General features: G+C 43.6%; 1 protein-coding gene across 3 annotated transcripts in view; it reads left to right on the forward strand.

Moving 5' to 3' along the window:
* LOC117350759 overlaps nt 1-22,054 on the forward strand; it is a 44,200-nt gene extending 22,146 nt beyond the window's left edge. For 2 of the 3 annotated variants that reach the window (XM_033925335.1, XM_033925325.1), the window contains exons 2-3: nt 3,575-3,661; nt 21,044-22,054. In XM_033925335.1, coding sequence (XP_033781226.1) covers nt 21,094-21,786 — 693 coding nt within the window. In that variant the 5' untranslated portion in view covers nt 3,575-3,661; nt 21,044-21,093 and the 3' untranslated portion in view covers nt 21,787-22,054. Of the gene's footprint in view, nt 1-3,574; nt 3,662-17,006; nt 17,593-21,043 lie in introns of those variants that run through there. The other variant, XR_004537288.1, reaches the window with a different exon arrangement.
* The last annotated feature ends 5,484 nt before the right edge of the window (nt 22,055-27,538 follow it).

Genomic DNA, 27,538 nt, shown 5'->3' on the forward strand with positions numbered 1-27,538 from the left:
CAAGAACAAAGGAAGTTATTTCTTGCCATGAGACCTGAGGTGGTTTCTTTTGGGTTCCTCATTTTTGCTCTCATATCCTTGTGAATGCATGTTAAGATTTTGGGGGGTAAAATATATGTTCTCCCCGAATCAACTAAGGACATTCATTGATATGAAGAAATTGGTTACTGGAAATGTTTAGTGTTATTGAACAGTTAAAATAGAAAATGGGGTAACTGTTAAGCCATTCCTTAATATTTGTTTACTTGATGTAATAATCTCCTCTTTAATTTCACTTGGATTCTCTGATTTACAATTTGATTGAGGTCTAAGGAAGTTTGTATTTTTTCCTTTCATTTTCCTAAATTCTTGTTTAATGAATATTTCTGTATTTCCTAAACAAGAATGCACTTGCATATAATTTCTAAATACCAATAAATATATAATTTTAAAAAACCTATTTTGCCTTGTTTCCATGTAATTGCTAAATTCCTAGTTGCTGAATGTTTTATTAAAATTTGTTATACCGCTTGTTCTTACAAATATACAATAAAGTGCTCATAGCTCCTGATTGGTAAGGCCTGACTTTAGTACAAGAAGAGACAGTCGGAGCATACAGTGAGTGATTTCCTTCACTCACTGGCACTCCGGCTGTTCTCTCCTGCTGCCCTCTCCAGTCTCCCCCAAGAAAAACCGTATTCACGGTTTTTCAAAATTTGTGGGGGTTCCTGTATATAGAAAAGAGCTCCACTTTAAAATAGGACAGACCTAAACAATTCATAACAAAAGATATAACATTCATTTTTGCATGCATATTCCAAATCTCTTATCTGTTGTGTACTACAGGATTTTGACTAATAGACTCATTTCACTAATATATATGAATTATCTCTGACATAACTGAATCCTCCCCAAATGCTTCACGAAAATAGGTTTTCGGCATAGATTTAAATTATTTAATATTTACTTTCAACCTCAAATCCCTTGGTAGGTGATCAGATTTCGATATATACTTACCCTCTATCCCCATCCTATTCAGAATTTGAAATGAGAGACCAATTCACCCTGTCAAATGCCTTTTCAGCATCGAGAACACCAACGAGGGGGAGTCAGCTCTCCATACATACCAAATCAAATGAAGGGCTTTTTTTTAGTATTGTCAAATGTATGCTTCTGTTTGTATAAATACTGCCAGATCATTGTGAATTAATTTAAGCATAGTGGTTTGCAATCTAATCTTCCATTTGTGTGTCGCTCATACTTGTGCAGGCTCTAGGCGACTTACAGAGAGAAGGAGAGGGCGAGTTTGAGGGGAGGCCTAAATTGTGGGAGGAGAGATTGAGAGAAGCATGTAGATTCAGTCTTCAAAGAGAAGAGTTTTCAGCTTCTTCTGGAATAAGGTGTAGCTAGTTTCCATTCTGATTGTTAGCCAAAAATTTTGTGAAAATTATATAATCAGTGTCAAGCAGAAATATTGGTCTATAAGACCCACGGTCTTCTGGGATTTGCCCCCGCTTTAAGCACTAAGGTGTAACTGCTACCGGCCATCAAGTGTATTAAGACTTGGGTCAGGAGAGACATTAACAGGGTCTTAAAGATTTTATTAAATTTATTTGTAAATCCATCCAATCACTGATATTACCCAAGGATAGGGCTTTTATGGTCAGTAAAGTTTCCTCCTCTGAAATAGGTTGTGATAATTGGGCTGCCTTGCCCCCAGAAATCTTCTCTAGAGGAAGCTTAAATAAATAGGCATCTACTGTATTTGTGTCATCTGGACCCTCCTTAGTTTGGTATAAATCTTTATAATATGTAGTAAATGTCTCACTTATGCTCTTTATTGTTCCCACAATTCTCCCTTGCTAGTCTTAATGAATGATATTAATTTAAGTTACTTGTTTCTTTATTTGCCAATAACCTACTAGTTTTATTATTAAACTCAAAATATTCCTGATGGACTCTGGAGGGATTCCCCAATCGAGGCCAGTTCCAAGTCCCTCAAAGAAATTACACAGTTGAATCGGTTGGTGCTTATCAATATCTTGTGTCCGGCCCTTCTTCACATTTAGTTCTACCAGCTGCAGTTCTTTACACAGCTTGCGTTCCTTGGTTTTATGTATAAAAGCCTGGAGGACAATAACCTTGCATTGGATGACTGATTTTGAGTCCCTCACAAATTATCTGGGGACTCAGGCCAAATATTGTTACCCAAGTGTTCTATGTTATGAGACTAATTAAAGAATCGTTAAACCTCCAAAGAGGCCTAGTCTTTTTTTCCCCAGGCCAATGTAACCCTAATTCCAAGGATGCATGATCTGCTATTGTGCAAGCATGTATAACGCAACTTTCTACCTGGGCGATTCACCAGTCTATCACCTATCCACATATCAATTCATGAGTGAAAGTCACACACTTGGGAATAATAAATACAATCCCTTTCGAGGGTGGACCTGTCTCCAAATGTTCGAAAGATCCCAGTGGCTTAAAAAGGATCTCGGCTGTTATGATCCTCATGGGCATATTATTTATTACTAGTAGTGTTATCTTGTGAGGGATCCAGAGTTAGTTTCCTCCCACTAGAAGCTTACTTTCAGCAGGCTTTTTTTTTTTTTTCAATAAGTTGTCCAACTGAAAAAATGCAACCTAGCCTACATTGGGCATGTATATGTTCAGTATGGTATAAAGCAAGAGGCCATGGCAAATTTTCAGTAATAAATATCTCCCTTATCACCAATTATTTCTTGAACTGAAATCAACCGTGAACCAGCAGTCACAATCCCAACCCTTTTAGTTTCCTCTGCAATTAATAAATTAAAGGAAATGAGTTTCTGTGTCAACCACTCTGTGGCTTAACTTGGACATCTCCCCTCACAACTCTGATGGGGCCATTATGTCCACCCTTGCTGCCTTGGGATTATCCCACCCTACCCCTTATCCCACCCATCCCTAAGCTCACATGTCTATACACATATTGATCACCATTAACAATCCTCTAGCTCAGTGGTTCCCAAACCTGTCCTGGGGGACCCCCAGCCAGTCAGGTTTTCAAGATATCCCTAATGAATATGCATGAGTGAGATTTGCATATAATGGAAGGTAGGTTTTTATGGCTTTTCTAAAATTAAGTCATCCTTTAATGGCTCTGATGTGGGGAGGTAGGCTATTCCAGAGGTTTTCTAGGAAATGGGAGTAAGAGATTTAGTTTTTATTATTATTTTGTAATGTGATTGGTGGGTTCCCCTCTAAGGATCTAGTAGACTGTATTTCTAAGAGCTAATTATTTGCTAATAGAGATGGCCTAATTACTTTTGTAGCCTTCTAATTGGTTCAAGGACTTATAAATTAGAGGTCTGGGGTGGGCAGGAGCTGGGGTTGGTGAAAGGCAATTAGCCTAAACTTGGGCTTCCTGTGCCTATTGGCTTTGCTTTATACTGATACTATAGCAATTTTAGCCCCCTTAAACTGAACTGTAACAATGACTTTCTGTGTTAAGGAAAATAAAAGCCTATCCCTTAAATTCCTTTGCTAAGTAAGCAGAGTACTTAAAATAAAGTTCCTGAGCTTACCTATTTAACTTTGTCTACCTTTCCCCTAGTTTGCAAGCAAGTTCTCAACAAATTCTTACCAGTGAAGATCTGTCTCTGGAAGTCCTCTCACAGTACCTCTTCTGGACTCAAAGTTGGTGAGGTTAAAAATAAAGTTTATTATTGTGGAAAAGATGTGTATTTCTTCTGTGTACTTTGTTCTTTTTTCCCTCCACATTCCCTTCTGAATATCATGAAGAGGAAAGCACAGTAGATATTTTTATTGTCATGCAGAAGGGGGACTGGGAGCAGAAACTATGATTCAGCTTCATTACTGAAAAAAAAAAATCTAGTTCAGGGACAGGATTAAAGTGACCACTGATCTTTACAGTTGCAAAGAATTTACCAGACGGCATGGCAAGGAAAACATGGCAAAAAACTTAATAGAACCCGGAGCGCTTAATGCTCCGATGCTGCTCCAAAGCTCATAGGAATTCTATGAGTATTGGAGCATATAGCACTGCAGGCCATGATAGAAACCTCTACTGCGACTTAGTAAAAAAAAAAGGAGGGGAGAGAATGTGTTGAGACCAAATCGGCAGAGGCTAGAGCAGAGTTAGAAAAGATATATAATGAATTGCCTCTAATGATTTAAACGGAATGTATGATAATTTAAAAAAACAAAGCACATGACACATTAATAAAGGACTTAATTAAAGCTTTAATGAAATGGACTGATTAAGTGTTTTAACTTATGAGAACTTAGAGAGTATAAAAAACCTGACTTATCCTGTGTTGTGTGCCTTGAAACAAAACAAATCCAGGGTTAGGCATACTCAGGATAGCAAGTATTTTGTCCCAGAGGCTGAGAGGTTCCAGCTTATCTAGTATGGCTGTTGCCTGAAGAAAAGATAAAGTAGAGTTCCAGAGTCATGGAATATCTCTGAAATCGGAGCCATTATCAAAGATTTCTCCGATATCAAATATGATCCAGTAAAGTGGCAAAAAGAACTGTGCAGTGTATGTGATGGTTACAGCCCTATATACAGGAAAATTAGGGACTTCCCTCTCCTTCAGGATCACCAAACTCTGGAACAGTTTTACCACCCCGCTTCGGTGCCTGTCCTCCCTCCAACTCTTCCGAAAACATCTGAAAACTTGGCTCTTCTCCAAAATGCAATGATCTCTCCCTCATCGATTTACTAATTCCCTTTAAACCTCTCTTTCTAAGCCCTTCTACTTTTCATTGTAGTTTCTTTCTATACCAATTACTGTAAACCGTGCCGAGCTCTACTTCTGTGGAGATGATGCGGTATAGAAACTTAAGGTTTAGTTTAGTTAGTTTACACTGATGTCAAAATCATCTTTTGAAAGCTCTTCTTCTTGATACGAAGCTGAATAAACTTCTTAAGAAAATGAAATGGTATACATAACTCTAGTGGACCTGTATTGAGCCCTGATCATCATTCAGAAGAACATATGTGTCTAGCCAGAACATCTGTTGTTCTGGCTGACTGGTATTTGAACTGACCCATATTTGAATTGATCATCATGAAAACATGATAACTTGTTTTATCCCAGGACAAGCAGGCAGCATATTCTTGACTGATGGGTGACGGCACCGACGGAGCCCCGGTACGGACAATTTTAGAGTGATTGCACTCTAAGAACTTTAGAAAGTTCTAGCTCGGCCGCCCGACAGAGGCGCGCGGGTCCCTCAGTTTCTTAGTTTCCGCGGAGCTAAGAAGACGCGTTTTCAACGGCTGTTGAAATTTTTTCCTAACTTGCCTTCCCGCTCGCGTAAACGTTTTGGCTTCATTGCCTTTTTTCTTTCTTTCAATTTTGTTAAAAAAAAAAAAAAAAAAAAACTTTCATTTTTTTCTTCAGTTTTCGGTTTTCCCCGGCGGGGCCTTCTGCCACCATCGAAGCCTCGGCCTTCGATTTGGCGGAAGCCGTTTTTACTTTCATGCCCCCTCAACCGGGTTTTAAAAAGTGCCAGCGGTGTGCTAGGCCTATATCTCTCACGGACCCACACAACTGGTGTTTACAGTGTTTGGGTTCTGAGCATCAGGCCTCTACTTGCACCCGCTGTGCTACTTTAAAAAAACGGACATTAAAAAATCGCCAAATTCAACAGCGATTGTTGTTCGGTGCCGAGATGTCCGACCCCGTTCCTTCAACTCCGGCTTCGGCACCGATTCAGTCGGCACCCTCGTCTTCGACGCCGCGTGATTCCACACCGGCATCTCAACAGTCAGGTAAGCCGGCTAAGAAGCCTTCCCCGCTGGAACGTCTTCCGGCCTCGAGTGCAGTGAGTCCAATCCTGCCGCCTGTAAGACGCCAGCGGAAGCGCTCCGCCCCTATAGAGGTGAGTCCCTCGACATCGGGCTCCTCATCTCCGGGGCGTCGAGCGGCACCGCAGGTACCGCAGAAGAAAAAAGCGGTACCGGTGCCATCCCTCGATGACCGCATTACGGCCATCCTTCAGGTGCAGCTTAAGGAGCAATTAGAACGACTCCTTCCTGCTATCATGACACCGAACCTTCTGGTGCCAGTCCGCACCGAGCCATCGGTACCGGTTGTGGAACAACCCGTATCGATACCGATTGTGGAACCCGTGTTACCCGCTTCCACTGTCTCGGTACCGCTTCACCTAACCTCATCGGTATCGATGCCAGTCCTTGCACCGGAGCCGAGAGCTCACCATCAATCGGTGCAGACTTCGGCACCGGTGCGACCGATAACTTCTCCTGACTCGGTATCGATGAGGTCGGGTAAGTCGGTGCGCAAAACCCGACACATGCAAACGTCGACACCTGAGTCTCGGGACCATTCTTCCCATGTCAGAGACCCTGATCTGTGGGGAGACTCAGAGGAACCCTTTCTTTCTGAAGGCGAATGTTCCTCAGAGGAGGAGGATTCGGCTGTCCCTGACCCATCCTCCAAACAGGCCACTTCCTCTTTCTCCAGTTTTTTGAAAGAGATGTGCGAGTCCTTGTCCATTCCTTTGGAGGCTGAATCCAAAAAGTCTAAAGCTTTTTTGGATGCCCTTGATTTTGATCAGCCTCCAAAGGAATTTTTGAAACTTCCCCTTCATGACATCTTGAGGGAAACTTTCTATAAGAATTTAGAGACTCCTTTAACTGTCCCAGGGGCCCCACGTAAACTGGATTCTCTATACAAGGTAATTCCCATTCCTGGGTTCGACAAACCTCAACTTCCACATGAATCCTTATTTGTCGAATCCACACTTAAAAAGACTTCAGGAGCCAGTGTATATGCATCTGTCCCTCCTGGCAGAGAAGGAAGGGCCATGGATAAATTTGGTAAGAGGCTCTACCAAAATGCTATGTTGGCAAATAGGGCTGGTAATTATGCTTTTCATTTTTCTTTTTATTTAAAGCATCTCCTTACCACCATGGCTTCTTTCGAAAAATATCTTCCTTCACGAAAGCATCCCGCTTTTCACACATGCTTGTCGTCTCTTCTCCAATTACGTAAGTTTATGGTTAGATCCATATATGACACCTTTGAACTAACATCCAGAGCGACAGCAATGTCAGTAGCTATGCGTCGTTTGGCCTGGCTTCGGGTATCCGAGCTTGATGTTAACCATCAAGATCGGTTAGCCAACGCCCCATGCCTAGGGGATGAGCTCTTTGGGGATTCCATGGACTCAACCACACAAAAGCTCTCTGCTCATGAGACGCGCTGGGATACCCTGCTTAAGAATAAAAAGAAGCCTCCTCCGCCAAGACCATATAGGCAGCAATCGGCCTATCAACGCCGCTTCACAGCTCGTCCATTGACTACCACTGCTCAGCAACCTAGGCGTCAGAGGCAACAACAACGTCAGCCTCCCAGACAACAGCAGCAGCAACAAGCTGTAAAACAACCTCCTCAGCAGAAGTCACAGCCCTTTTGACTTCATTCTCCACAGTATAGCCAGTATCCCTATTCCTGCTCTCCTGCCTCAGCCTATAGGAGGTCGACTTTCTCTGTTCCTCAGCCGGTGGGAAGTAATCACATCGGACCAATGGGTCCTCAACATCATCCGCCACGGCTACTCTCTCAACTTTCAGACTCTTCCACCTCAAAGCCTGCCAAAAGAGTCTGCTTTGAACAGTCCTCAATCGGCCCTCCTTATTCAGGAGGTACAATCCCTCCTCCTTCTGAACGCTATAGAGGAAGTTCCTCTACATCAAAAGGGGCAGGGATTCTACTCCCGTTACTTTCTAGTCCCCAAAAAAACAGGAGATCTCAGACCCATCCTGGATCTTCGCGATCTCAACATTCATCTAGTAAAAGAAAAATTCAAGATGCTTTCTTTAGCCATCCTTTATCCCCTTCTAAATCAAAACGACTGGCTATGCTCCCTCGATCTCAAAGAGGCTTACACTCACATACCGATCAATGTAACCTCAAGACCATATCTCCGATTCATGATCAATCATTGTCATTACCAGTACAAGGTGCTGCCCTTCGGTCTTGCCTCATCTCCAAGGGTATTCACCAAATGTCTCATTGTGGTAGCGGCATTTCTACGCTCTCACCACCTTCATGTATTTCCTTACCTGGACGATTGGTTGATCAAAGCCACATCCGCTCAAGCAGTTCTTCTGGCCACCAACCAAACCATCCAGTTTCTACAACTTCTGGGATTCGAGATCAATCTACCCAAATCTCATATCATTCCCACTCAGAGACTTCAATTCATTGGAGCGATCCTGGATACACTCCTAATGAGAGCTTTCCTACCATCCAATCGTCTCCAGACTCTTCAGTCTCTATGTCAGCAGGTGCTTCCACTGCCGTCCATCTCAGCAAGACAAATGATGGTACTCTTGGGGCACATGGCATCCACAGTTCATGTCACACCTCACGCCCGTCTTCACCTGCGCACTCCTCAATGGACCCTTGCTACCCAGTGGTCCCAAGTGTCGGATCCTTGCTCACGACACATATCTGTGACATCATCTCTTCGTCAGTCTCTTCAATGGTGGTTGGTATCCTCAAATCTATCCAGAGGTCTTCTGTTCCATCAGCCTCCTCATCAACTAGTCATCACCACCGACGCCTCTCTGTATGCATGGGGAGCTCACTTGAACGAGTTCCAGACTCAAGGTCTTTGGTCAGCCCAGGAAAGAAAACATCAAATCAATTTCCTGGAACTCAGAGCGATGTTTTACGCCCTCAAGGCCTTCCAACATCTTCTCTTTCCTCAGGTCCTTCTGTTGTGCACAGACAATCAGGTTGCGATGTACTACATCAACAAACAGGGTGGGACAGGCTCTCGCCTTTTATGCCAGGAAGCCCAGAAGATCTGGACTTGGGCCATAGATCATCATCTCTTCCTGAAAGCTATATACATTCAGGGGGCTCAGAATTCTTTAGCGGACAAACTCAGCAGAATTCTCCAACCTCACGAGTGGACACTCGATCCCGTAACTCTGCAGTCTATCTTCGATCAATGGGGCACTCCTCAGATAGACCTCTTTGCAGCTCCTCACAATCATCAGCTGCCCCTATTCTGCTCCAGACTTTACTCTCCGCACCGTCTAACAGCAGATGCTTTTCTCCTCGACTGGTCGAATCTGTTCCTGTACGCCTTCCCTCCTCTACCTCTCATGTTGAGAACCTTGTTCAAGCTCAAGAGGGAACGAGCCACCATGATTCTGATTGCTCCGAGGTGGCCCAGGCAACATTGGTTCTCCCTTCTACTTCAACTCAGTTCCAGGGAACCTTTTCTTCTTCCTCTGTTTCCTTCTCTGCTTACGCAACAGCAGGGAACCCTTCTGCATCCCAACCTCCAGTCTCTACACCTGACGGCTTGGTATCTCTCGGGCTGAACTCGACTGATACTCTTTTGTCTCAGCCCGTTCGTTCCATTCTGGATGCCTCCAGGAAACCAGCCACTCTACAATGTTACCATCAAAAGTGGACGAGATTTTCTTCCTGGTGTCTTCTTCATCATCTTGATCCCACTTCCCTGGCAGTGGAGACGTTGTTAGATTATCTTCTTTCTTTGTCTGACTCTGGCCTAAAGTCCTCTTCCATCAGAGTCCACCTCAGTGCCATTGCAGCTTTTCATGAGCCAGTCCATGGAAAACTTCTTTCAGCTCATCCCCTGGTGTCCAGGTTCATGCGTGGGCTTTTCAATGTTAAACCACCTCTTAAAGCCCCTCCGGTTATCTGGGATCTCAATGTGGTTCTTTCAGCTTTAATGAAACCTCCATTTGAACCTTTAGCTACTTCTCCTTTCAAATTTCTCACTTGGAAAGTACTTTTCCTTATTGCTCTTACCTCTGCCAGGAGAGTCAGTGAGCTTCATGCACTGGTTGCAGATCCACCTTTTACGGTTTTTCACCATGACAAGGTGGTTCTGCGTACACATCCAAAGTTTCTCCCCAAGGTTGTTTCTGAATTTCATCTCAACCAATCCATTGTTCTACCGGTTTTCTTTCCAAAACCTCATTCTCATTCTGGGGAACAAGCTCTGCATACTTTGGATTGTAAAAGGGCTCTTGCTTACTATCTGGAGCGTACGAAACCCCACAGATCAGTTCCCCAGCTTTTTCTGTCCTTTGATCCGAATAAATTGGGACGTCCTGTTTCTAAACGTACGTTGTCTAATTGGCTGGCAGCGTGCATTTCATTCTGTTATGCTCAGACCGGACTGACACTGGAAGGTTCTGTCACGGCCCATAGAGTCAGAGCAATGGCAGCATCTGTAGCTTTCCTCCGTTCCACTCCTATTGAGGAAATCTGCAAAGCTGCTACTTGGTCCTCAGTTCACACTTTTACATCTCATTATTGTCTGGATGCATTCTCCAGAAGGGATGGTCACTTCGGCCAGTCTGTTTTACAAAATTTGTTTTCTTAATGGCCAACCTTCCCTCCATCCCTCTTTTTGTTAGCTTAGAGGTCACCCATCAGTCAAGAATATGCTGCCTGCTTGTCCTGGGATAAAGCACAGTTACTTACCGTAACAGGTGTTATCCAGGGACAGCAGGCAGATATTCTTGCGTCCCACCCTCCTCCCCGGGTTGGCTTCTTAGCTGGCTTATACTAACTGAGGGACCGCGCGCCTCTGTCGGGCGGGAAGGCACTCGCGCGTGCGCGGTGCGGCCGAGCTAGAACTTTCTAAAGTTCTTAGAGTGCAATCACTCTAAAATTGTCCGTACCGGGGCTCCGTCGGTGCCGTCACCCATCAGTCAAGAATATCTGCCTGCTGTCCCTGGATAACACCTGTTACGGTAAGTAACTGTGCTTTTCTTCATGGTATGCAGCTTGTTTTTCACTTGCCTTTGTATAACCTGGGATATAAGCCAATGTTCCTTCTAAGCCAGGAAAGCAGATGTGCAGGAAATGTTCTGAGCAGCTGCTGGTTTGGGCTGGGCTGGCGCATGGTGGTGGGGTGCAAAAGACGAGCAATTTATGAAAATTATGCCAAATTATATTAAAACTATTGAGAAGTTAATTATTCTGTTGAGCTGTAAAAGAAAATATAAAGCTGTACATAAAATATATGTACGGTATACTCATACATATTAAAACATTATTAAAAAGTAACAAACACAAATATAGCGGAATGAGAGTTTTAACCACCTCCCCCATTCTGATTTCCCCCAAGAACATAAGAATTGCCGCTGTTGGGTCAGACCAGTGGTCCATCGTGCCCAGCAGTCTGCTCCCGCGGTGGCCCCTAGGTCAAAGATCAGTGCCCTAACTGAGACCAGCCCTACCTGCGTACATTCTGGTTCAGTAGGAACTTGTCTAACTTTGTCTTCAATCCCTGGAGGGTGTTTTCCCTTATAACAGCCTCCGGAAGAGCGTTCCAGTTTTCTACCACTCTCTGGGTGAAGAAGAACTTCCTTACGTTTGTACGGAATCTATCTCCTTTTAACTTTAGAGAGTGCCCTCTCGTTCTCCCTACCTTGGAGAGGGTGAACAACCTGTCTTTATCTACTAAGTCTATTCCCTTCAGTATCTTGAATGTTTCGATCATGTCCCCTCTCAGTCTCCTCTTTCAAGGGAGAAGAGGCCCAGTTTCTCTAATCTCTCGCTGTACAGCAACTCCTCCAGCCCCTTAAACATTTTAGTTGCTCTTCTCTGGACCCTTTCGAGTAGTATCGTGTCCTTCATGTACGGCGACCAGTGCTGGATGCAGTATTCCAAGTGAGGGCGTACCTTGGTCCTATACAGCGGCTTGATAACCTTCTCCGATCTGTTTATGATCCCTTTCTTAATCATGAAAAAAACAGGAGAAAAAACAACACCACAGACACAAATATGCAACAACCAGAGTGGAATTGTCCAAAAGAGAATGATGTGCACTAAAAAAGTGTCCTTCAATCCGTCTGGTGAAATGACGATCTTTATTGTTCAAACATCAAATTGACAAATTGACTCGACATGCGCATGTTTCGGCCAACAGGCCAATAGGCGTTGTGCTAGCAGACAGCATTCGTTTTCCTTGTGGCATGACACTCTTCTTTGATTGATTTGTGGTCAGATTCATTTGAGTGTCAGTATACCTCATATATCATCATTTGTGACATGCGCATGTTGAGTCAATTTGATGTTTGAAAAATAAAGATCGTCATTTCACCAGACGGATTGAAGGACATTTTTTTAGTGCACATCATTCTCTTTTGGACAATTCCACTCCCTTTCTTAATCATTCCTAACATTCTGTTTGCCCTTTTTGCCACCGCCGCCGCACATTACATGGACAGCTTCATCAACTTGTTTGCCAGTACTCCCAAGTCTCTTTCCTGGGGGGGGTCTCCAAGTACCGCTCAGGGCATTCTGTATTCGTGTATAAGATTTTTGTTACCGACATGCATCACCTTACACTTATCCACATTGAACCTCATTTGCCATGTTGTGGCCCATTTCTTGAGCGTGTTTGTCACTTTGCAGATCTTCGCAATCTTCCTGCGTCTTCACTATTCTGAATAACATAGTATTGTCTGCAAATTTAATCACCTCACTCGTCGTGCCAATTTCCAGATCATTTATAAATATGTTGAAGAGCACGGTACCAAGCACCGAACCCTGTGGCACTTCACTAGTGACGCTTTTCCAGTCCGAGTATTGTCCATTTACCCCCACTCTGTTTCCTATCCACCCACCAGCCAGTTTTTAATCCACATGAGTATTTTTCCCTCGATTCCATGGCTCGCAATTTTTCAAAGTAGTTGTTCTTGCAGAACCTTGTCGAATGCCTTCTGAAAATCCAGATATACAGTGTCAACCGGGCCACCCTTGTCTATCTGCCTGTTTACTCCCTCGAAGAAGTGCAGCAAGTTCATCAAGCAAGATCTTCCTTTGCTGAAACTGTGCTGGCTGGTCCTCATCAGATTGTGTTCGTCAAGGTGCTCAATGATGCAGTCCTTTTATCAGTGCCTGTACCGTCTTTCCCGGTACTGAGGTCAGACTCGCCGATCTGTAGTTTCCTGGATCACCCCTCGAACCTTTCTTGAAGATTGGCATAACATTCGCCACCATCTAGTCTTCCGGAATCCTTATTACAATATGTCACACCGCACTTTAACCATAAAATAATTTACCCAGCAATGTTTCTGGTAGGTTGCCAACAGAGCTACCAGGGTCCAGCTCTACTAGCCTTTAATTTGCTGATTACCAAACATGGTTAGAGCAGTCAGTTGAGAACTAGAGAAATCAGGGCTCAAATCCCACTGATCTTACCTGATATATTGGACAAGTCACTTAACCCTCCGTTGCCTATGATACAAAAATTAAAAGCCCTCCAGTGACAAGAAAAATACCTACTATACTTGAATGTAACTTGCCTTGAGCCATTATGAAGAAAGATATGATCTAAATCCAAAACAAGGTATTGTATGAATTTTTTTTTTTTTTTTTTATTTATTCAAGTTTTATAACATTATTACATATACATAATAATAAAGTAAGGAACATAAATAAAATTAATACATCAACCACAAGGCTATCACATATCACATAACTTCCTCTAGTCCTCATAACTATGGGAGGGCAAGTACTATATATTCTAACAAATGTCATATAAACATGATCATATAGACCAAAACATATTAGTGTTTAGAAATTCAAAACTCCAAATAATTAATTATGTGGTAGCAGAGGAAATACTAGTGGATTCTTGATGTTGCAAAAATTGTTCTAATTGAGTTGAGTCCCAATAAACATAATCATTTTCCTTAAATTTAATCAAGCATTTACAAGGAAATTTTAAATAAAATGTGGCTCCTAAAGCCAACACCCTAGATTTCAAAGCCAAAAAAGATTTTCTTCTCAATTGTGTTGCTTGGGCCACATCAGGAAAAATCAATACATTATCTCCGCAAAATTTAGTCTGCTTATTCTGAAAATAAGCTTTCATTATCAAGGATTTATCTATCTCTCTAGAACAAGTTATAAGAAGTGTAGATCTAGTTTGGATTATGTCCTGTGAGTCTTCTAAAAATCCAGTTAAGTCAAAATCAATTTGTTCCAACTGATCTATACCTAATTCTGTGGGAACTTTTTTCCTCTGAGGAATATAATACAAATTTGTCAGAGGCAAATTTTCTGCGTCCGTCATCCCCAAAATTTCCTTAAAATATCTTTTAACCAATATTTCTGGAGATAATAAATGTGTTTTGGGGAAATTAACTAGGCGCAGATTTTTTGCTCTGTATAAGTTCTCCATTTTCTCAAATTTCATATGAGTGATATGAAAATCCTTAACTGCTGTTGTAGAAACTGCTTGTAGTGTCACCACTTGAGACTCTGTTGTTCTAATCGATTTTTCCATAATTTTTAAATTTGAATCAACATTTGCAAACTTTTCAATCACCTCTTGCGAAAATTTTTCATTTTGTTGAACCACAGATTTTAATAACCCCTCCATACGAGTATTAATTTGCCAAAGATCTTTCAAAGTAACTTCCTGAGGTTCAGTCGGAGGCTCTCTGGGAAACAAAGCCTCACCTTGAAAAGATAAAGCTTTGGGCATCACCCCATAGACCAATGAAGGTGATCCCACCTGCCCAGAGAATTCCCCCGACTGACTATTGGAGCCTATCTTGGGCTCCAAAACATCAGGATTATTCGGTGGAGGGGGAGGAGTTCTACCTGGGGGGCTAAGGGATGCCCCCGATAGCGAATCCGCTCCTTGGCTGTGACCTAAAGTACTGGTTGGAATAAAGTGTTTATCAATGGGACCTAATAATATCGGTGTGGACACCTTAGCTTTGCCTTTCCTTTTCCCCATAGCAGTAAATGTTAATACATACAGTTCCTCCCGTTCCTCCCAGTGTCTCCAAGGGGCTCCCAAGGGGCAAACGTGCCCCTTAGGGCACGCCCCTTTGGCCACGCCCTGCGGCCGCGCGCCGCAGTCGCGGCGTCCTTTTAGCCCCGGAGGAAGGACCCGCGTGACGTCAGTGCTGCTGTCTCCGCGGGTGCCCGACCGAAAAGCAGCTCCGACTCTCCAGCTTCCAGATTGTATGAATTTAAGTAATACAAAACACTACAAATGTCACTCGAGACCAAAGAGCAATTCTGACATACCTTAATAACAGTAACTTCCACAAGTCATAGAAGTGCCTACCTAGGAAGAGACTGTAGGAAAAACACTGCAGTGACCAATAAACCTATTAGAAAACTAAACCAGATTAAAACAGATCAATCATATAATTGATGCTAACAGAAAACCACGTCTCTTTCAAACATGCAGAACACAGATTTTTCACCCAGTTATAAGTAACTACAATATAAAAATAAATTGAACCCTCAAGAAGCTAACATAGCTAACATAGTAGATGACAGCAGATAAAGACCCGAATGGTCCATCCAGTTTGCCCAACCTGATTCAATTTAATTTTTTTTAATTTTTTCTTCTTAGCTATTTCTGGGCAAGAATCTAAAGCTCTACCCAGTATTGTGCTTGGGTTTCCAACTGCTGAAATCTCCATCAAAACCTACTCCAGCCCATCTATACCCTCCCAGCCATTGAAGCCCTCCCCAACCCATCCTCCCCCAAACGGCCATATACAGGCACAGACCGTGCAAGTCTGCACAGTACTGGCCTTAGTTAAATGTTTAATATTATTTTCTGATTCTAAATCCTCTGTGTTCATCCCACGCTTCTTTGAACTCCATCACCGTTTTCCTCTCCACCACCTCACTTGGGAGCACATTCCAGGCATCCACCACCCTCTCCGTAAAGTAGAATTTCCTAACATTGCTCTTTAATCTACCACCCCTCATCCTCAAATTATGTCCTATGGTTTTACCATTTTCCTTTCTTTGGAAAAGATTTTGTTCTACGTTAATACCCTTTAAGTATTTGAACATCTGAATTGTATCTCCCCTATCCCTCCTTTCCTCTAGGGCAGTGGTTCCCAAACCTGTCCTGGGGGACCCCCAGCCAGTCAGGTTTTCAAGATATCTCTAATGAATATGCATGAGAGATTTATATGCAAATCTCTCTCATGCATATTCATTAGGGATATCTTGAAAACCTGACTGGCTGGGGGAACCACTGCTCTATGGTATACATATTCAGGGCTTCCAGTCTCTCCTCATACATCTTCTATCATTTTCGTTGCCCTCCTCTAGACTGCTTCAAATCTTCTTATGTCCTTTGCCATATACGGTCTCCAAAAACTGAACACAATACTCCAAGTGGGGCCTCACCAACGACCTGTACAGGGGCATCAAACTTCTTCCTTCTACTGGCTACGCTTCTCTTTATACAGCCCAGCATCCTTCTGGCAGCAGTCTTTGGACACTATCACCACAAGGTCCCTCTCCCCACAGTGCAACACCAGAAAAAGATTGGCATATTCCAACCACTACATTACAAATTAACAAATGGAAATTTTAAAAAATGGAAAACCATACATTTAGTCCAATAATTTTCAGTTAGCTTTCAAAAGTCAAAACATCTTTCCTCAGGTCAGGTCAGGACATAGTATCTTGTTCTGACCTGAGGAAAGATGTTTTGGTCTCTGAAGTTAGTCAAAAAGATATTAAGATTGATCCAATATAAAAACAATATCTTATTTCTGTTTTCTACATATTTTAAATTATTAACACAGTTACCACACTATTTTAACTAAAAATAAAAATAGCTTTTTTTTTTTTCTACCTTCTGTTGTCTGGCTATTTTTTCAATTGTGTTGGCATCAGTCTCTGGTTTCCAGCATCTCTGCTTTCACTCCCCCCCCTTCATCTTTTTCCTCTGTCTTTTCCCTACCTCAACATCTGCCCTTCATCTCCCCTGTTCTATCCAGAATCTGTCTTCCCCACTTCTATACAGCATCTACCCCCTATGTGGCCAAGGTTAATAGTGCACAAGATAATATTGTCTTTCTAACAGTTTGTTTATGTTTATTTAAGATTTGATATACCGCTCCTGCATTTTATTGGAAGACCCATGAAAGCATTCTCTTCTGTATATCTGTCACCAGACTTTCAATCCCAAATAAAAGTGTCATTGTCATGATCTAGGAGGCAATTCACAGTGGAATGCCCTTGCTGAGCGACTGTGGAAGAAGCCATACTGGCCCTGAGCCAGTGGAACCCATTGAGAGAGAAGTCATGCTGGAGAGGATACATGTGCACCTTTGCCCAAGAAGCCACATTCAAAGTGGCAGCCACAGACTCCAGAACCTGAAAACAGTCCCATGCCAAAGGAGCAGGCTGTTCCAGAAGGGAAGAAATCTGGGCATACAGTTTCTGTCTGGAAGATAGACATGGCCCGCAGTCATTTAGAAGAGAATGCCTAAATATGCTAAAGACTGCTAGGGCATCGGATTGCTCTTTCTGTAGTTCACAATCCAGCCCAGGTCCTTGTAAGGTTTAGCCCCCAAAATGTAAGGTTTGGAGGGGTGATTTTGAAGCGGCCTTACAATCTGCCAGGTCCCGGGTTCGATACCCTTGTTGAAGATTCAGTAGGAAGTAAAATTACTGGCAAAGACCACTAAGAGTGCTTGCATAAAGAATATATATATTGTGCAGAAATAAGTTTAATATTACAGAAAAGCAAGATTTATAAAGATTACAATTAAGCATTACAGTTAATGAGAGAAAAAAAAGGCAGTTTCTCTGCCTTACAGAGTCCAGAGGAAAAGAGAGACAGAGAAGTGTGATGTTCAGAGAGAGCAAAGGGGGGGGGGGGGGGGATGTTGAGAGGAGTCTTATTCTAAAAAATAGAATCTATTGGTTAAGTACCCCTATCTTTTGTAACCTGTTTTAAACAATGGTTAGTTTCATTAATAAGGAAGGTGAGAGACTGGAGAATAGAGTGAGAACCTGTTCTTTACAGACTGTAGTTTCCAGTATGCCTCTGACACTGGTTTCCGATTACCTTAATTATCTGTGCACCTGGACTTATTGTATATCTTAAACATCAGACATTAACACATCTTACCACCTCTTCGCAACACTTCACTGCAAGTTCCTTTGATACCTTTAAGCACTGATTTAATTTAAGGCTGTTTTAAGGCTGTTTTCAGTGACATTCCCTAAGGTCAGACATGATATGATCTCCCATAGGCCTTTCCTGACATTGGTTAGGCCAACTGAAAATGCTAAGGCTGACAGTCCTCCAGCACTTGGATCACCAGATCCACTGTGCGTCGACCCTCAGCCAACGAGGGATCCCTGATTAGCCAGTCATCCAAGTAAGGGTGTACCTGCAGACCCATTTTCCCTAAGTGAGCTTCCATGACCACCATCACCATGGTGAAGGTACGGGGAGCCATTCCCAGCCTAAAAGGCAGAGCCAAGATCCAATACATGAGACTGCAAGTATTTGCGGTGGGCCAGAAATATCAGAATGTGCAAGTAAGCTTCCATGAGACCCAGAGAGGTAAGGAACTCTCCTGGGGCCACCATTGCAATGGCCAATCGCACTGTCTCCATGCTGAAAATCCAGAATAGGCCTCCAATCTTTGGAGCCTTTCTTTAGCATTATAAAGTATATAGAGTATCTGCCTGAGGCCAAGAGTTTGGGCGGCAACAGCTCTATAGTTTGAATATCCAGTAAGCGTTGAATAGCGGCTTGAACCTTGAACACCTCGTCTGGTCGGCCTGCGGGAGAATCCACAAACCAGTTCGTCAGAGGCCGGGCAAATTTCAGCTTGTAGCCCAACCAAATAATGTCCAAGACCTACTGGTTGGATGAAATGTGAACTCAGATGGGCAGGAATGCCAAGAGTCTGCCCCCTATCTGTAGAGAGGCATCCTCTGGCCTGGTGTCATTGTGCCTTTTAGGCAGGAGGCAGAGGGCTGGAATCATCTATAGCTGGCAGACTGGTAGCTGGGAGCCCTGGGAAAATCTCTGCAACGTGGCACTTGTATATGAGCGGGATCTTCAGGAGCCATGAAAACTTAGAGTGACCAGAACCTCTAGAAGTCCTGGGTCTGCTATAAGGCAGGATGACAGTCCACCACAGAATTCATGAGGTTGTCCAGGCCCTTGCCAAACAAGAACTGACCCTTAAAGTGAAGTCTAGCCAAAGTAGCCTTGGAAGTGGAATCTCCAGCCCATTGTTTAATCCAGAGTATCCTGCGGGTAGAAAACCTGCAAAAGGTCATACAGTGACTCAGTAACAGAATCTGACACAACCAAAAGAAGTTGAGGGTCCGCAGCCAAGAGAGATGCGAGTGACAAAGGATGCCACCGAAGCAGCTTTTATGCTAAAGCAGCTGCATCAGTCTCCTGCAGACCACATCCACACGGTGGTCCTGCATATCTGTAAGTACCACACCACCGTCGCTGAATAGAGAGGCACTTAGTCACCTGTGCAATCAAAAAATCCACCCTAAGCTAACCCAGAAGCTGCTGGCACTCCTGTGCCGGTGGATACAATCCAAATGGCTCTTGCTATCATAAGAGCACCTTACGGAGAGTCATGCTGCTCCAAGATTAGAACACTCATACTATCAGGGTGCCAGGGGAAGGTAGCAGACAGAGTGCACACCACAAAGCCAGGAGAAAGAAATGAATGGAGCCGGCTGAGTGACTAAATTCAACTTCTGCAAAGACTCTGAAATAAGATCCAGCAAAGCCGCAGATTGAAATAAACGCAGTATCGTGGGATTGTCCCCAGGTTCCAAAACCCCAGAGGGATCCAGCACACAGTCCCTGGATCTCTGTTCTGGGAAGTGCTGCACCTGTAACTAAGGGGTCACTAGCTGGTCATCGGCATAAGGATCTCCCAGATCAGGATCAGGCAGTGCAAGGACAGCAGCTGACTGAAATGAGGACATGCCCATAGAAGCAAAGCCACTGGGAGATGCATCGGAGGCGGAGAGGCACTGTGCAGGGGAAGTATGCGGGCTTTGAAACTCATTCCACAAATGTTTCATAAATTCTGAGAAAGCCTCTGGCTTATAGAGTCTCCTTTTGATGACTGAACTTTGCATTTCTTAGCCTGCTTCAGCTCTCTAATAGTAGCTGGAATCAAAGAATTGTTGCCTCATGCTGGGAATGCCTCTTTGACACTGATCTTCAGGCTGCCAGTCAGACCCTATCCCTGACTGCACCTCCAGCCCTGTGGACTGATGGACATGCTCAGAGATGGGCTGAGATGAGAAGATGCATCCGTTACCCTGCGAGACATTGCCGAGCCTCCTATGGATGCCCAACAGCCTGTGCTAAAACCTTTGTTTGGCAGAAGGAGCTGGGGACGGCCCAAAGGTCTAGTGAAGCAAATGCAGGCCGGCTGATAGGTACCACCAAGGACTGACCTGTCTGCTGCAGACCGAAGTCTGTGTGATCTCAATGCAGGCAGAACTGAGTTCACTTGCAGAAAGAAAAACTGAAGAGAGAGGAGTTCTCCAGTGCTAAAAGGAGGAGTTGGAAGTTTTGAGTGACACCCTTCTGCAAAGTTTGCAACTAGGGGGAAGGAACAGCTATGGTACAGAATCCTATGTCTTTGCTACAGAATAGTAGTATAGAAAATATATACATATATTTATCTGGTTGTGTTTATAATTTGAGAGTAAATGCAATATCCCAGGACTAATTAGAAGTTCTTATTATAAGTACAGTGCTCCCCCTTGAGTCCGTGGTCCCGGTCATTCGCGGTATTTTCCGACCGCGAAGGGGAGGCAGGAAAGGCCAGCCAGAGCACTGGCAAGTGAAGGAAATCACTCATGGTATGCTCCGACCGCCTCTTCCAGTACTAAAGTTAGGCCTCACCAATCAGGAGCTGCGTGTCAAAGCAGCTCCTGATTGGTGAGGCCTGACTTTAGTACAGGAAGAGGTGGTCGGAGCATACAGCGAATGATTTCCTTCACTTACCGGCGCTCTGACTTCCCTCCCCTGCCTAAAACCTGTATTTGCGGTTTTTCGACATTCGTGGGGGCTCCTGGAATGCAATCCCCACGAATATCGGGGGAGTACTGTGTTGTTATATTTATATACTTTTAGGCTTGTTATTTGTATTGTTTTTTTTGGGATTTGTGTGATTGTTTAAAATTTCAATAAATTATTTATGAAAAAAATAATAATAATAATAATAATTTGATTTCAATAGGTGACACCAAACTCAAACTTCAGGATTTTGTCATCTTACTTCACCTTTCTATGAAGAACTGCTGGGAAGCAGGACCAAATTATCTGAAGATGAAAAGGAAGATCGCCGAGCTCCTCCACGCCGATCCTAAAGACTTTGAATTAGAAGAAGACAATGAAGAAGATACATTGGAAATAGAAAGTATTGTGGACTTTAAGGTTGAAGAAGGAAAAACCCTCTACAAAGTGCATTGGAAAGGTTACCCATCTGAGAAAGACACATGGGAACCAGGAGAACATTTGAAAAACAGCAAGGACCTCCTTCCTGATACCAGGAAGGAGAATAATTTGAATCCTTTAGATAGAACTGCTTCAAATAGTCCAAGTACACTTTCTACTATTATTGCTTTTGCTATGGTTGCTGAACTCTTTCTACTATTTGCTCCACTTCCAACTAAGGCCATTCCAGAGCAAAATATTGATGCTAAGTTTTTAAAAGAAGTTATTAATGTTAGTAATATTGCTGATTGTTGGATGTATATACACAAACCCTTAGCTGCAAGAACCAGTCTTCCCTTGTTTGCTTTCCCATTGAATGCTAAAGCTCTGCCAACAGAATCGGGAAATAAAAAGGCCCACTACTTTGATGGACTTAACAAGACCTGGATGGAGAAAATTCTCCCCAAACCCAATGACCGTGCAACAAGTATGCTAGGCTCATGTTTTGCTTTAATGCATCAGGAAAAACTTATCTGGCAATCATAAAAGGATATCTCTGCCTCTTGTTAGCCAATGACTCTTGGACTGGTGGAAAGCCCGCCCCATTGAAAGGCTTCTGTAAATTGTTTTAAATGCCTTCCCAACAAAGCTGATTGTGGTGACACGTGGGAAGATAGGAGAGCATGCCTCATCTTCATCAACACTGTGGATTACACAACAAATAGGACAGCTTTGACTTAGATACCAAGACAAAATTTTTCTTTCCTCTTTCACAGGTCATTATAATTCTTGGTGCACAGAGCACATAATCTGATGTGCATGGTTCCGAAGCCTTTAATTATTTACCGAAAAGCCTTTTTCCCTTAAGATAAATAAGCCCTTGAGAGATGTTACATTTTTTATAGTCACTTAGACCATCAGGCCTGGATTCTGTAAGCGACGCCTGCCGTGTGTCAATCACCAACAGGTATCGCTTCTAGAATCGCAGCTCCCAACGAACCTAGGTGCCAGGGTTGTACAGGCCTACCTTTCCAGTGCCTAGGGTTCTTCCTGAATCATGGCTAGCATTGCCTAGTGATGCCAAAACACGCTCATTTCCGGGCTTTGACATCAATAGGTGAGGCTAGGCACTATGGACCTAGGTGCTGATCCAGGAGGCTGCCTAGCGTTGCCTAATATTTTTGTTTGATTTGGTTTGTAATGGCGCAGCCAATTAAAATCCCTAAGTTAGTTGCTGGTAGGCACAATCTAGGTGCCTACTGGCGGCTAACGTTCGGCAGCTTTTTGAAAATCCAGTCCTCATTGCCTACCTCCTGGATGGGGAGGAACCTGCACTATAGGAGAGGCAGTGACATACCAAAGGGGGTGGGGCGGTCTGCCCTGGGTGCACGCTTAAAAAGGGTACACAGCCGGCCTGGTCCGAAACCTCCTGTGCTACTCAAAACGGCACCTCAGCGCGGCTGCCGTACTTATTCCAGAGTAGAGTCGGCAGCCATGCTGAAGTGCAGGAAGGTCCCGCGATGACTACTTCTGCTGCCTGTGCTCTGCAAGAGGTAAGTGACGTCGGGGGGGGGCGGGGGGTGGACCGGCAGCCGCAGTCATCGCGGGACCTTGCCGCAACTCCCTGCATCTGCCAGCCCAGCCCCCCTCCAACGTCACTTACCTCTTCTGGAGCAGAGGTAGCAGAAGTCATCGTAGGACTTTGCTGATTTGGATGGAGAAAGGAGCATAGCAGGGTGGTGGAAGGAGAAAAAGGGGGTCAGGGTGGTATGGAAGGGTGTGGAGGGTGAGAAAGGGGTGTCGGTGGTATGGAAGCGTGGTGAAGGGTGAGAAAGGGGGTCAGGGTGGTATGGAAGTGTGGTGGAGGGAGAGAAAGGGGGCAGATGCTGATGGAATTGCAGGGAAAGGGGAAAGAGACATAAGGGGGAAGGATACTGCATAGAATTGGGTTGGAGGGAGAGAAAGGGGGCAGATGCTGATGGAAGTGGGGGGAAGGGAGAGGAGAGAGTGAAATGCCAGACCATGGGGGTGTGGGAGAGGAGAGAGATGCCAGACCATTAGAAGAAGGAAGGGAAGAAGATGGATGCCAGACCAATGAAGATGAAGGGGGAGGCATAAAGTTTCTGGAAGGGGAATAGAAGGAGAAAAGATGCCATATAGAAGGGGCAGAGAGAGGGTAGACAGTGGATGAAAGGATGAGAGTGACAAGAAAATGAGGAAAGCAGAAACCAGAGAAGAAAAGGTAAAAATTTTTATTTATTTATTTTTTGCTTTAGGGGAGATGCATCGCTGTTTCTGTTGTATGGTGCTTCAGTTTAACCTTTGTCTACATATTTTTATTCTATCTGTAAAGCGTTTTTTAGTGTTGGCATCTGAGCTGTTACCACCATGGCTAAAAACCACACTACAGTTTTGTAAAAGGGGGAGGGGTTAGTTTGTGATTACATACTAGACAAAGGTGTTTTCTGTGTTCAAAAACACATGGTTTTCTTTTAGGATTGACTGTGTAGGATTGATCTGTACTAGTTTGGCTTGTTTAGTTTTACAATGGGTGTATTGATGTACTTCGCACTGCAGTACACTCTTGTGACGTGACGTGTGGATTGTTACTAAAAATCATGTTTTTCATACAGATGGCGGGTGTCAAAAAATGATGGGCCCCGGGTGTCACATATGCTAGGTTCGCCACTGAGTAGAGGTTTAACCACATTTGACTATACATAGTAACTATACAAAAATTATGATTCATAGTTGAAAACGCGCAGGACAATCAAGCGCCGACAATACGGAGCAGACAGTCACGTGCAGGACATCAGCGCGCTGGACTTAAACTTAATTTTAAAGTGGTCCGAATGGGGGTATAGGGAGGGAAGCCCCGCAGTTAAGTTAGTACTGTTTGCGCTGCCATTGGGTAGGGGTGTGGGGGGGGGAAGGTAGATTCCGCCATATATCTCCTTCTCTAACGGAGTGAGGTGGAGTTTTGGACTTGTCAAGATTGATTTACCTCACTTGCATCTTCTTATATCTTTTGGGGGGAAGGAACCCCCAATTATAGAGGGAAGAGGCGTTTTTCCCTTTTTTTAGTGGAAAATGTCAATTTCCTCTGTAATGTGTGTGGGGGGGTTCCCCCCCCAACCCCTCAACAGGAGGACAATAGTACTAACTTAAGGGGGGGTCCCCTCACACACACACCCTCGGAACACTTAAACTTAATTTTAAAGTCCAGTGTTCTGATGTCCTGTGCGCGATTGTCTGCTCCGTATTGTTAGCGCTCGATTGTCTCATGCACTTTTGTCTTTTCACCAAAATTATATCTCAACCACATGTTTCCCAGGTAAAAGCTAAGGCATTAAACCGAGTGTACGACCCCTTTGGAAGTGGTGACATGGAATGAGGACTCTTGTTCATGCTATAAGAAGGCTACAAGCCTTAGTAGAGATAATGGCCTATGATCTAGTCCAATATATACAACTTATTAATAAGGAGGTGACCCAAATATGTGAATTCACTATTCAGAACTGATTGACCTTAGATTTTCTGCTCAGGGAGGTATATGTGCTTTAATAAATACAAGCAGTTATGTTTGTTGATGACCAATCTCAGAAATTGTTGCACTCGGCAGCCTACCTTGAAAATTTGATGGATATCCCAAAAAACTCTGATATCAGTTACAGTGCTTGGCACTGGTCTTGATTATGATGATTACCAAATTTTGGTCCTTGGGGAAGGAAAATTTGTACAGGTCATAGTTGTAGTAATTGTACCCATATAAATTACTTCTTTATGGGCATTGCATGCAATATTACTGATCCAATATGTGTGCAAATCAGATAAACTTTGTGAAATTGCTCACTACAACATCCTGCAAAATGTATGCCAAGGATCACTTGGAGCTTAGCAAGAGGCAACAAACAGGCAGTATAGTCAATAGGTTCTAAGAGAGGTATTAACGATCACTTGGAGAACAGCACAAGTATGATGATCTAATTTTTGACCAGGGACAATACATAGAAACAGTTAAGAAACAGAAGCCTTGACAAATATTTGTGATTATTTATCTAAATCAGGGCTGCCCAAGTCTGGTCCTCGAGAGCTACTGGCAGGCCAGGTTTTCAGGATATCCACAATGAATATGCATGAGAGAGATTTGCCAGCTCTGCCTTCTTGGTATGCAAATCTCTCTCATGCATGTTCATTGTGGATATCCTGAAAACTTGGCCTGCCAGTAGATCTCGAGGACTGGACTTGCTACAGAAAGCCATGAGAAGAGGAGGGAATTGTGGATCTGGAAAAAAGTGTGTGTCTTTGCTAACTGTGACACTTCTAAATCTACATTTTCAAGAGAAGCCTAAGAATGGAGTAAATGGACCAAGTCTTTAAACGACTAGATGCATACCTTAAGACAAAGTATTGCAGTTGCTGTTTTCTTTCATTTCTAACCTGCAGCTATTTACGTGTAGCTTAAATATGCAATTTTTAACTCTCTAGATATTTTGGTAAATACTAGATATGTTATTTTTTTTTCCCTAAAACATCTGTATTCTATACGTCAGTGGGTTTACCAAAATCCCTCTTGTATTTTTGATGATTTATTGAGTTCCTGAAGAGAATTTGACTGATTACTTCTTGTTTAGCCAGCCCACTAGCTGTTTTCTGCTTATATACACTTCTCCCTGCGAATCTGTGTTTTTTGTGTTGGGTTTTTTTTTTTTTATAAAGCTGCATTCCAGACCTTCCCCGTCTCCCTCCTGCCTTCCCTCCCCCCCGGCATCCAGGACCTTACCTGGTGGTCTAGCGGGCTTTCGGGGCAGGAGCGATCTTCCTACGCTCCTGCTCCGTGCAGATCACTCATAGGAAATGCTGCCATGAGTTCCCGTAGTCTCTCGAGACTACAACGGGAGCTCGCGGCATGAAATTTCTGCAAACCGGCACCGGTCCATGGACCGGTGGTTGAAAAACACTGTGCTAGACCATCAGGTAAGGTCCAGGATGCCGAGGGGAAGTTGGGAGGGAGGCGGGGGTGGGTCAGAGCCAGCCAAAACGTTATTTGCGAATTTTCAACATTTGCGGGCTGGCTCTTCCCCTAACTCCCGCGAATATTGAGGGAGAAGTGTAACACTGTGCCTTTCATGTTGTTGACGAGAGACTCATAAGCAAGAACTGATATCCATTAGGCCTGGATTCTGTAAGCTTATGAAATCCCCCTGCCAGCAATTAATTTTTCAGAATAAAGGAGGAATCTGACCACTTTTGTCTTTTGAAGTGCTATTTGGTGGCATTCATCCACAGTAACTTACTGTAATAGCTAGCTGAGTAAATTCTCCAGGTTAAAAATGTTCTTTCACATATGCGTACAAGTATAGGAGCCAACTTTTCAAAATGATTGGGGGTGCTGAAACGCTCTGCCCCAAACCCTGCCCAAGCTCTGCCCCTGCCTCATAATAGCAGTACTAATTGTAATGCCATTTTTCCATTCATTTTTTATATAGTCATACAATATTATCTTATTTAACAATTCATAATGGTTAACCACAAAATTAAACTACACTTTATTGCTTCTCAACATTCATTCCTCACAGAACACCTGGCCTTGATCACACATGCAGAACATAGATAACCCTTATGCATAAGAACATAAGAATTGCCGCTGTTGTGTCAGTCCAGTGGTATATCGTGTCCAACAGTCCGCTCAAGCGGTGGCCCTTGGTCAAAGACCAGCACCCTAACTGAGACTAGCCCTACCTGTGTATGTTCTGGTTCAGCAGCAACTTGTCTAACTTTGTCTTGAATCCCTGGAGGGTGTTTTCCCCTATAACAGCCTCCGGAAGAGCGTTCCAGTTTTCTACCACTCTCTGAGTGAAGAAGAATTTTCTTACATTCATACGGAATCTATCCCCTTTTTAATTTTAGAGAGTGCCCTCTCGTTCTCCCTACCTTGGAGAGGGTGAACAACCTGTCCTTATTTACTAAGTCTATTCCCTTCAGTACCTTGAATGTTTCGATCATGTCCCCTCTCAATCTCCTCTGTTAGAGGGAGAAAAGGCCGTTTCTCTAATCTTTCACTATACGGCAACTCCTCCAGCCCCTTAACAATCTTAGTCACCATTCCCTGGACCCTTTCAAATAGCATCATGTCCTTCATCATGTACGGCAACCAGTGCTGGACGCAGTACTCCAGGTGAGGGTGCACCATGGCCTGGTACAGCGGCATGATAACCTTCTCCGATCTGTTTGTGATCCCCTTTATCATTCTTAGCATTCTGTTTGCCCTTTTTGCTGCCGCCGCAGCACATTGCAT

Source organism: Geotrypetes seraphini, chromosome 1 (genome assembly GCF_902459505.1).
Source record: "Geotrypetes seraphini chromosome 1, aGeoSer1.1, whole genome shotgun sequence".
NCBI classification, from domain to species: Eukaryota; Metazoa; Chordata; class Amphibia; order Gymnophiona; family Dermophiidae; genus Geotrypetes; species Geotrypetes seraphini.